General features: G+C 39.0%; 1 protein-coding gene across 1 annotated transcript in view; it reads right to left on the bottom strand.

Annotated features, from left to right (window-relative positions):
* LOC139010374 (thyroid receptor-interacting protein 11-like) overlaps positions 1 to 12208 on the bottom strand; it is a 74247-nt gene extending 62039 nt beyond the window's left edge. Inside the window, exons 1-3 of the mRNA XM_070414727.1 lie at positions 11684 to 12208; positions 7729 to 7787; positions 2136 to 2246 (exon numbers count right to left, since the gene is read on the bottom strand). Coding sequence (XP_070270828.1) covers positions 2136 to 2246; positions 7729 to 7787; positions 11684 to 11822 — 309 coding nt within the window. The 5' untranslated portion in view covers positions 11823 to 12208. The remainder of the gene's footprint in view (positions 1 to 2135; positions 2247 to 7728; positions 7788 to 11683) is intronic.
* Between the last annotated feature and the right edge of the window lie 33 nt (positions 12209 to 12241).

Below are 12241 nucleotides of genomic sequence, written 5' to 3'. Positions count from 1 at the left end.
AGGGGGCAGCGCCCCAACCCCCTGATCGGCCCTGCTCTGTGTGTGACAGGGGGCAGCGCCCCAACCCCCTGATTGGCCCTGCTCTGTGCGTGACAGGGGGTGGCGCCGCAACCTCCCCATCGACCCTGCCTTGAGTGTGACAGGGGGCAGTGCCCCAACCCCCCAATCGGCCCTACCCTGAGCATGACTGAGGGTGGCATCGCAACCTCCCAATCCGCCCTACTCTGTGCATGACAGGGGGCGGCGCCCCAACTCCCCAGTCGGCCCTGCTCTGAGCCTGACCAGGGGCTGCACCTAGGGATTGGGCGTGCCCTCTGCCACCCGGAAGCAGGCCTAAGCCAGCAGGTCGTTATCTCCCGAGGGGTCCCAGACTGCGAGAGGGCACAGGCCGGGCTGGGGGACCCCCCTTCCCCCCCCAGTGCACAAATTTTTGTGCACCAGGCCTCTAGTGTTCATATATTATCTTTCATTCTGGTAAAGAGTACTAAAATGCACATTTTTTTTCAAATGTAGCCACAATACAAAGAAAGTTCTCATTATACAAGAGACATTTATATCAAGTTGTAGAGTTAAAAAGTGTAAACTCTAATAATAACAAAGGCATTTCTAATAATAAGAAAGGAATTCTGAATTTGGGGGTCTAATATCAATAGTTAAGTAGAATATAAAATGCCAAAGTTTTCCACAGTGGTATTTTCAATGAAACCACCTATGAAGTTTTCAAAAAATACCAATACCAGGGCCTCTTCCCAGTATGCTAACCCAGAATCTCCTGGAAAACATGAGCTGGTGTATTTTTTAAGTGTCACTTATGATTCAGCTACAAACCCCTGGATGTGAACTATTGCTCTATTGTAAAATCTGTAAGTCAGTGCTACTCAAAGCGTGATGTGTGGACTGATGCCATGAATGTTTGCTACCTGTCCATGAAAAGTACAGAAATTCAAAAGGCTTAAAGACTTAAACCAATTTGACAGAATAATTTTATATCTGTTGAGCCTTTTAAAATTAAGGTGGGTTTTTAATTTGAACTTGTAGTTATGCGTTTTTATATTCATTTTTGTAGTAATTCATTCTATTCTACTTTATGAAATAAATTCCCAACAGACTGGAAATTAAGCTCTTCTTTAAATGTGTGTATTTATCTTTAAGGTGGTTTGCTTTAATTTTTCATCTTAATATGTTACTAAAAGAACTAGAAATCAGTGCACCTAAATTTAAAAAACCCAAATATGAATTTATGGTAAAAATGAACATTTTATCAACAAAATGAAGAATACCCAAGTGATCTGGATAATTAAACAAGACATGGTTCTATTCAATAGAAGTGTTTACTGAATTCTAGTTATGTACTGAACACTAAAGAGAATTCAACAACAGAATGAAACATAGAGACATAGTCTATATTTTAAGGATTCATGATAACATTGGTTATATTGTATAATATTTATTACCAGAACTGCAAAGAAAAGCTAATTCCAAAATACTATTTCTGTCAAACTAAAGGAGAAAAAATTTACATGACAGTATAAGTCAACTATAAAATACTTAATATTCTGTTTTTCCATGGAAAAATCAAGTAAATGCCAACATATATTAACACGTGTAGTTAAAATTAGCAATGATCACAGATTTAAAACAATTTTAGGTAGAGAGATAAGAAATTAGGTTTCATAAAATGAGAAATTATAAGCAACAGGTGCCTAAAGATATTTTATACCAGAGGCCCGATGCACAAAATTCGTGCAAGAATAGGCCTTCCTTCCTCCGGATGCCAGCACCAGCTTCCCTCTGGCACCCAGGACCCAGCTTCCCTCCCAGCCCCAGCTTTGTCCGGAAGGACGTCTGGTCTAATTAGCATATTATGCTTTTATTTTTATAGATAGGACTTTTCTTCTTTGGGAAAGCAGAAATTAAACTCCACAAAGGTTAGTTTATGTAACATAGACATAATAAAAAAGCTTACAGAGTTCTTGTTAAACTAATGATAACAAACTGAATTGGTAATTATTAACTTCAACACCCTTTCAAGATTTTTAAGGATCTAAATATAGCTCGATTTATATTACAACTCTTGAAAACGTCCTAGATACTGTTCAGTGAAGTAAGTATGAAGTAACTGTAATAACCTTTACCTCTTTCTGTTGCAGTTCATTTCGATAACTGGTAGATTGGTGCTTTATTTGAAGCTCAGAAGCTTCATGCTTTTCTTCTAGATCAGAACAAAGTTTCTTTAGTCTTTCATTCTAGAAGCAAAGAAAAAAGTATTTTAACAAAGAGACTAAAAAGTAAAACGTTAGTTATAGTTATTTCACCGCATTATGAAAACAATGCTTTATACAAAAAAAGATGTAAAAAATAGATGTGACAGAATTCTGGTCTTTAAAATACACGTTTCATTAAAGTTACTAGTGCAATAAGCATGTTTATAGAGATTATGCATAATTCTAAAGCAAAATTAAAAAATAAATCTTTCTCAGTTTGATTTTCTGCTAAAACCAAACCACTGATCAATGTTTACCCCATCTTTTTATACAGAGTATCTAGCATATAATAGGCAGTAAATGTCTGGTAAATGAATGAACTAGATTACATATTTAAACTTTTGTTTTCTCTCCAAACAGAAGAACTTTCTTTTTTTTTTGAATTCCATGTAATGAGTTTTTATAATTCCTCTTCATTCAAGCAACATCCAACTTTGGTTCCTAAAATTTGTTTATGTCAGTCACATGTTCCTATTAGTGTCTATATGCCACCAAAATCTGACACAGGCTAACTCCCAAATGCTCATTTTCAGCACTTACACTCTAATACCTGTGGTACTATTCAAAGGTCAGTGGAACACAGAAGAACTTTCTTAAAGAAATATTTTTTTAAAAGACTTCTGGCTGAAGTACAGATAGGAGGCCAAAGCCTTACATCACTTGTCTGCCTAAATCCCAGGGGCACCTCTAAAAATCCAATGTAAAAACTACTTGGTTCGCCGAAACCGGTTTGGCTCAGTGGATAGAGCGTCGGCCTGTGAACTGAAAGGTCCCAGGTTCGATTCCGGTCAAGGGCATGTACCTGGGTTGCGGGCACATCCCCAGTAGGAGATGTGCAGGAGGCAGCTGATCGATGTTTCTCTCTCATCGATGTTTCTAACTCTCTATCTCTCTCCCTTCCTCTCTGTAAAAAATCAATAAAAATATATTTAAAAAAAAAAAACTACTTGGTTTGAAAAACTACAGTTTGAATTATACAAAATATTCTAAGTATAATTCAATGAATCTAGATATCACAGTCCTTTGTTTTAAGATATTGACATGTACAAAAATATTAAATTTTATATACCTAAATCTTGACCTGTTATCATTCTCTGAAATCTGAATGAATAAGTACATAATGGAGCAAGAGAAATGAACCCTAAAACTTTCTGCAAAAAGGAATTTACAAATTATTACAGATAATAATTTACTAAGACTTCTACTAATATATCTACAAACACAGTTTAACAATAATAACTGAGTCTGAAGAGCCTGATGGGGGAAAAGAAAGCTGCTGCTAGGAGGCGAAGACTTTTTCACTTTGAGGATGTCATCTGTTCTCTTCTTATATTCGAGGAATCCTATATAAAAAAAGGCAAATATGCAAAATGTCCCCTCAGCCAGCAGTTCAACCGGGAGTTCAACCAGGGGCTGGCTCCTTCTCCGGCTGGACCCCACCCATGCATGAATTCATGCACCGGGCCTCCAGTTTCTTATATTGACAGATGTGAAAATTATGATCCAGGGAAATTATGTGAATTCCCAGAGAAAAATCAGTGGAGTAAATTAATGAAAAAATTAGAATATACACAAATCCGAGTTTGGGAGACTATCTCCAGAAATCTAACCAGACCTTGGTTATGTTGAAGAAATATTAATAAGAAACAGGACCAATGGTCACACAACCACTTTCTATTCTATTGGCTGCTCTTACATGATTTTCTGTTAACATGAAAAACACCATACATAACTGAAGCAATACAATATAGTGAAGTCAAAGCCTAGTCATAAAAATCCACTCTAGGCTTTTTCACAAACAGTACATAAGACTACCTTTAACTCTGCTGAATAAGTAGAACTCAAAAACTTTAAATTTGGCCAATATCTAATTGGCTGTCTCTCCTCACCTCCCTTTAGGTGTGAATCAGAAAGGTTAATAAAGCACATGAAGGACAGACTTCATGTGCTGACCCATAACACACCAGGAACTGTCATGGGCTATTTCTATTATGTGGAATATGAAGCAGAGGGGGCTAGTCTGAAAGGAGAAAAGAATAAACACAAAAAAGAAGAGAGGAGCTATGACAGAGAGAGATTCCTGAGGGCTCCAGTTCTGGTTGCAGATCCTTCTCAAAGACTGGCTACAATTTCTGCCCCTGGAATCCATGATACTCTTATTCTTAAATTATTCCATTCCTCTTAATCCTTGTTATACCATCAAGGTCTACAGGAACCAATTTTAGCCTATGAGTTTCCTTTTTGAGTAGTCCTAACTATCAAAAAAGATTACGGTTCATGCCCTGCTGGTTTTCTCAGTGGTTACAGAGCGTTAGCCCACTGACCCAAGTGTCACAGGTTCAACTGCTGGCATACACCTTGGTTGCAGGTTCCCTAACCTGGTCAGGACGCCTGGAGGAGACAACCAATCGATGTGTCTCTCTCACATCAATGCTTCTCTGTCTCTCTCTCCCCCTCCTCCCTCCCTTCCACTCTGTCTAGAAATCAAAGGAAAAAATATGCTCAGGTGAGGATTGAAAAAATAAATAAATAACTGATCTTCATGACTTTTCTTCTTTTTTAAAGGTCTTCCAATAAACAAAGAGAAAATACATTTATTTAACAGAATAAAACTCATTCTATCTTGCAAGTACCACAGGATACATTGGGCCCTTTTATAAGTTTAAGAATAATCATGGGATTATAATTATCTTGTTTTCCATATCTTGAAACATTTTGCTATTTTATCATCCTAAGAATTATTTTGTCATTATTCATCAATTATTCCCACTATGCTAAAAACGATTTAAATAATAAGAAAATGAAAGACTGGTGGAATCTTCTAAAAGAATGATGCAATAATGAAATAACCAGTTTTCTGACTGCATTGCCCAATGTATTGCATCATCTTTTTAAAAAGATAAAAACTATCTGGAGATATCATCTTTGTAGCTTTTTTTTTTTTTTTTGCTTTCATTGAACACAGTTGAAAATTCAGAATTTTCATTTTTTAACAAAGAGAACAAAAAATATTAAACAATTATTACACAACTAAGAAGATCAATGCAAAGAGATAGAAAACAGCATTCTAGAGTCTAACAGTTATGGTGAAACTGAGTATAGAAGCAAAATCTCAGACAAATCTTCAAATAACAATATCCTCAGTAAATTTTCTCAAACTCAAGAACCAATGACTCAACAATACATCCCTAAGAATAAAAAGGAAATATAGTGTTCTTATCAAGTTAGTCATTCAATAAGAAAATATTTTATTTAACAATGTTTTTTGACAAGAACTTGAACCATTCCCACTGTGCTAAATGGATATGTGACAGTATTCTTTCATTATGAACTTGATATAATTCATACAGGGGTAAATGCTGAAGGCAGATGACTGGGAGGAAACAGATAACTTAAAGATGAAAAAAATTCAAAGGATTGATCCTTTAAATTGGCATTAATAAATCTAAGAATAAAAATGTTTTGCAATTATAGAGCAAAGATGACAAGCAAAATCATGAACCATCAGAGTTTTCAAAAGTATTGGGTTTAGTGACACAAATAAAGAAACAGAAGTTAAATAAATAAGCTAATATCTTTTAGAAATATAAGTGAATCTAGAATCAGTATTTACAAGATAAGATATAATCCAGTTCATGCATAAGAGTTAATAAGCAGTAAATTGCATTCAAAGAACATTGCCTATTTTGAGTATATGTTTTTAAAACCAGAAACATATAGAATTTTGGATTTGCTATATAAGCTCTTGTTAAAATATTTAATAAAATTTTTCACTATGACTTCATTCTTACTTCTGTAAATTACTTATAAAATGATTTAATATTTAAAAAATTAAAAGAGCCCATTGGATCCAGATGGTAAATGTAATAACTATTTTTCTTGGTATAGAGGGTTAAATTTGCTTAGATTGGTTGCTATTACTTGCAACTAAAGAAACCCAGCTAATTCAGTCACCTTCAAATACTAACATCTGTACAGAAATCTAATTTCCTTTAGAAAACACACTGCACTCTGTCTAAACTAAAACTTTATACTGTAAGTTCCCTGATGGCTTCAATCATATCTTCACCTTATTCTTTCATTGCACAGTCACATAAGGATTTAGGGTGTGCAATGCTTATGTGCTGACATAAGGCAAGAATCATGTACATTTAAAATCACCTTAGAAAATAAAGCCCTTGGGAAGCCCAATAATATGTTTTCCTCTAGTACTTGAGTAGCTCACATTACTTTGGATAAGCACCAAAAGAGGAAGTAGGTTTTCATTTGGGGATGTGTCATACTAAAAATATGTATTTCTAAACACTAGAATCATATTTGCCATGTAGCCCAATGGTAACACTATGAGAGATTAGACCTGAGATCAAAGAGGGATGGAAGGTTTCTTTCAATCTCCCTTCTCAAGCTCTATAACAGAGCAGACATTCATTAAGCTCGTTAACTCTATTTACTATTTCCCCCAAAATGTACACTGGTGAATTTACCAAAATTAATGCTACTACACACAACTGCCATATAATTTTTCTGGGTGGTCTGTACTAAAGGTTTCTCTAGGGACTACAGGAACAATTTCCTATCTCAGTCTTACAAAAAAGAAGAAATTAAGTTCACCTGTCACAAAAGCATCTACTTACTAAGTAATTACAGAAAATGTCTCTAACGTGTCACCAACCTGCCCTTTTCTATGGAGGCAAAATATCATTGTAATTCCTCTTGAGAGGTCTTCTACCTGCAAATTCCGCAATCTCATCTTGGTAATCTCGACCAAAACTCAAAAATGCTTGCTGTAAGTAAATTTTTTCAAATTCAATTTTCTCTTTTTATGAGCTTAACAGACAGGAAAACATGCTTGTTACAGTCCTCTAAGAATGTCTTTTCCTAAAATATGATTGTGTTCCCTCACTGCTCTTATTTTTGGACTAAATCACTGAATGTCTCATACTTTATAACAGATCTCACTTTAAATCCTTTCATGTTCTTTGTGGCTTTCCTTTGAACCCTTTCCAAGTTTTCCTCATCCCTGTTAAGTATGCATAATGTCCAGAGTTAGACACCACAAGGCACTAACTAATAATGAAAAAGATGGTAAAAGTAATTTGCTATACCTATATTATTAATTTTTCTGTATACAAACATTACTTAAGTGTGCAACTTAATTTAGCACAGTCAGAACACAGTAAATCCTTGACAATGATAAATTGTACCATTATTATTTCGATATTTAGCAGTTTTCCTACTCCCAGCATAGAGAAGCAGAGATAGAAATATTACATAGCAAAGTGCAGTAACATATATAGTCTTCATCTAAAGGAAGTTGATAATGCTTTAAAAAACTTAAAGAGCAAGAGACAAAAAGTGGCACGCAGTGTATAAAAAAGAGAGGGCCAAAATAAAGCATGAATAGCTTTCATGACTTTGAAAAAGAAAAATCTAAGTTCAACAAGTAGTCTTTAATTTTCCTTACCTCTGATCTTAAGATTGCATGAATGGCTTCAATTTCCTTTGTCCTAGAATTAGGTAATTCTGTTATAAAAGAAACAGCACATACTGAATATACGATCAACACCATATAAACTAATAAACAGGCATTGTAAGGGAAATATACAGCACTGAGCTTTAAACAGAATGGTATGCTGATCCTAGAATCTATTCAGAAGATAAATATTACTTGATCTTATCACTACTTCCTACTGCTACAAGTGTTCTTTACTGTCAGAGAAGTCATTCCTTTTGCCTATCTTATACACCCTAGGATATCCTCCTTTATTCCTTGGAAGTGTTCATTAAAGTTTGGAAAATTAAGTTTTACAAATGAAATCTCTTTGTGTTTAGATGAAATTTTTGCACCTGGGTTTTAAGGCCTTATTTCTAACTTCTGCTCCCACTACTATTAAATAATTAATGACCTAGAAACAAAGAATGAAAATATGCTACAAGAACACTTATTTCAAATAACATAGACACAATTTATTTACAATAGGAATAGCTCAGCCAAGCTAGTGTTGCTCAGTGGTTGAGCCTTGATCCTTGGTTGGAACCCTGTCAGGGCACAGGACTGGGTTATGGGCTCGATCCCCAGTAGGGGGCTTGCAGGAGGCAACTGATTGATGATTCTCTCTCTTCATTGATGTTTCTATCTCTATCTCCCTCTCCCTTCCTCTCTCTGAAATAAATTTTAAAAAAATTTTGTCTAATAGGAATAGCTTAGTCTAGGTTCACACACTTTCATATACCAGTAAGAAAAGAATCAGAGGCCAGTAGTGGCAAAGCACCATTCATGCGACCAGAAAATTATTATGCACAGTTAGGTTTTTTTCCTAAGTACTAGTATTTTTCATTACTCATAGCACTTTAATACTATAAAAATAAGTTCTCTGAATTACAGTTTAAATTGGAAGAAAATACAAGTGGTGTACAATAAAAGTGACAAACCCACTCTTCTTGTTTTGAAAATCACCAGGTGCAGTTGCTTCTGTGGTTGTTTATACATCTTGTTTAAAACTCTGACAGGACTGTCTAATTGCTAGTCAGAAGAGAACAAATTATAATCTAATGTGTTTAGGAAGGTAATTATAGACCAGCAATTGTTTCAAAGAGGGATAAAACGAAGTTACATCTCCCTTCGCCACCCCCCCCCCCCAAAAAAATCTTGGCCTTTTTAAGAATAAAGGGGAGATGTAATACAGACAAAAAATTATTCCTCACAGAGGGAAAACAAAAACAATAGCTACCATTTAGTAATGCTTACTATTCTCTAGGCACAGTGCTAAGAGTTTTATACTCATGACATCAGTTAATCCTCCCAACCTCATGATAGATATGATTATCCCTATTTAACAGATAAGGAAACTCTGCCTTTTAGAGATTGAGTACTTAATAATTTGCCAAAGAGCCCACATATGGAAGGAGAATTTTAACCCATGTTTGACTTAATATCCCAAGCTCCTAACCTTGAATAAATCAGTATAGTGTTTGCTTGGTAGAATAGCAACTTTCTGATATTGTGGACATGGATGATTTTCAAGCTGTACCAACAGTACTATTTGAGAACTATTATCTTGTTCACCGCTGACACAGGATACACACTCAATAAATACTTGTTGCATGAATCAATGAACTGGACTCTGACCTGATTTTTAAATGATTTATAAAACCAGTAATTAGGTGTTAAGCAAGTCCTATTTTAATACAAAGGAAAACAAAAGCACTAAGCAACTTTGAAGATTTTTAATCACTGAGCAAAATTTTTACTGAGCATCCACTATGTACCAGGGAAGATGCCACATAAGGAAAAATAAAATACAGTCCTCACCCTGGGCACCAAGGGAAGAGATAAATGATAACATGGTGAGTGCGGTCAGAGACCCACAAAGTTCTGCTAGAACACAGATCGCCTGCAATCAATCTAACCTGCCATGGAGTGAGAACGGTTCCACCAAGCCCCTGACATGTGAGCGGGGTCACACAGGAAAAATTGTCTCCCAGGCAAAGGAGGACAGAGGAGGAAGCAGAAAAGGAAGGACTTCCCATGCAGAGGCTTGAAGTTGTGTAGGTACACAAAGTTCCATGTGGCATCGCTCTGGATGCAAGCACATATGTGTATGTGAATGGGCATTATGTTTGGCAATTGGAAGAGAGGGAGAGGGAACAAGAGGTAAGACTGGAAAAGGTAGGTTGAACCCAGATAAGATAGTTTTCTGGTCTCCCAAAATTAAGAGGTTTGGATTTTATCAAGGAAGTCAGGGTCAAGAGATTTTAAAAGCACATTTGTTTTAGAAGAATAACTGGCAACTCAAGAGAAAACGGAGTGGAACAGGGAGAAATGGATGACAGGTGGGAAAGATAATGGGGTATGAACTAAAGAAATAGGAGTAATTAAGGGAAGGGCAGATAAAAGTAACAATTCTGGCACAGGATGACCAAGATTAGTGACCAACTGGAAGATGAAAAAGAGGCAAAGCAAAGATGACGAACATTTCTATTCTAGGAGACAGGTGGATGGTGAAACCAGTAAGACTGAGACTATAGGAACACGTTTGGTGGGAAGAGCAAAATCAATTCCACCTTAAGCCTGCAGGGCATCCAGATTGGGGGTACGCATATTTTCTGGTTTAGGGTCAAAGAAATGGCCAGCTGTTTTCCCCTGTGTAGTGTACAAGGAGAGATCAGTCCCTCCCAGCGTCAGGGGCCCTTCCCCGCTTCTGACTGACCTCCGTGACCCTTTCCTTCCCCAACACAGGAAGAATCCTTTCCCCCCCCCCATTCCCAACCGGCCCCACCCCAGGGATACCCCAAGCAGTAAAATGGATTTAGGGAGCGCACCAATTTTCCTCCCCTCTAAACGCACGCACAGAAATTCTAAATTTAAGTACTGTCTTTTTGTCAAACTCACTTTCCTTCGGCCAAATAAACACGAAGGCTCAGTCCAAACAGGATTTTAGAAATCAACCCAGAATGCTAAGTGTACTAATGCACAAAAAACAAAGCTGTCAAAGGAACTGTTCCCGTCCTAGGCCCGGAGGCAGACCCAGGTCAGGATTCCAGAGCCCTTCTGAGCCCGCCCCTCGTGGGGGCGGTGACACCTCTTCCCCGTGCCAGGTGGCTGCTCTCCACCCTCTCCACACCTCTGCAAATACTCTTTTTAATAAACCCATTTAGAACGGTCCTAAAAAAAAAAAAAAAAAAAAAAGGACTCTTCTGATCTAGATGCTACCTGTTGAAAGAAGTATCAAGAAATCAAAATAGTAAGTAACCATCGAACAACACGCAACTCTGAGTCGCTGTTATCAGTTAAACCAAAACGAGGACTTAAAAAACAAGCGAAGGTGGCTAAGGATACCCCCCAAGAACAAACTCTCTCCCTTGTTCCACCGGGCGATCGGGCCGAAAAACACATAAAAAATATATAAAATAACGAACGGGAAAAACATAGCTGTGTTTTCACTAACAATATATTCAAACCGGACAGGGTGAGCGATACTAAGCACTGCATGAGTGACTGCCATTGTTACATAAACCAAAGGGAATAAAAGTGACTGTGTGTCATACACACATCATTTTTTTTGAAAAACCGTCAGATCAAGGAAAAGTATCCAAAATCGGTTCCGCCCCCAAGTTCAGGACAAAGCGAGCGGTGGGCGTGAACGAACCAAACAAAAATAAAACTACTCCACGCGGGAGCAGCGCCGCTCCGCCCGGAGGAATCCCGACATTCACGGGGCGGAGAACCCGACCTCCCCGCGGACGCCAGCGGCCTTTCCTCCGGGAAACCCGGGTCGGAGGAGGCGAAGGGAGCGCCGAGCGCGGCGGGGCGGGGTGACCTCCCCGGCGACCCGTCCGCGTCCCCGGACAGAGGGAGGTGGGGTCCGAACGCAAGCTCCCGGGGCCCAGAAGGCCCTCCCCCTCGCCCCAGCTGGTACCTTCCACTTCCTCCGCGCCCTCCATCAGCATGTCCTTCGTAAAGTTTGAAATCTGGCCCGTGAGGGAAGCCAGGCTGCCCCCGACTTGACCCAGCGACTGGCCCAAGCCGGAGCCGAGGCCCCCCAACCAGGACGACATCGCTGCGGGTTAGAGAACCACCCGATCCGATCCGATCCGCTCCGGGAAAGCGCGTCCAGCGCCGTCCGACGACCCCCGCCGCCGAACGTCCTCGAGCGGCTGCCTTCGCTCCAAAATCACCCTCAGGACGCGATGACACCGGGCGGGGTTCCTAGGCAACGCGGGCTTCGGGGGCTCCCACCAAAGTCCCGTTCCGCATAGAAACGCGGGGGCCCGGCCTGGGCCTTTCCCGGGGGCCCGCCTCCGGTCACACGGTCACCCCCGCGGGGCCTCGGCTCATCCCCGCGACTTCCCGCCGTCCAGCTGGGCCGCCTCTTCCTCTGCTTCAGTGACTCGCCCCAGTTCTGTGAGCAACTCCTGCCAACTCGACGCTGGCCGCCATGACATCCACTCGCAACGCGGCAACGGACCATAGAGAG

Source organism: Myotis yumanensis, unplaced genomic scaffold (genome assembly GCF_028538775.1).
Source record: "Myotis yumanensis isolate MYYU_CA2020_CCGP unplaced genomic scaffold, mMyoYum1.0.hap1 SCAF_1, whole genome shotgun sequence".
Classification (NCBI taxonomy): domain Eukaryota; kingdom Metazoa; phylum Chordata; class Mammalia; order Chiroptera; family Vespertilionidae; genus Myotis; species Myotis yumanensis.
This window is presented reverse-complemented; position numbering and strand designations above follow the sequence as displayed.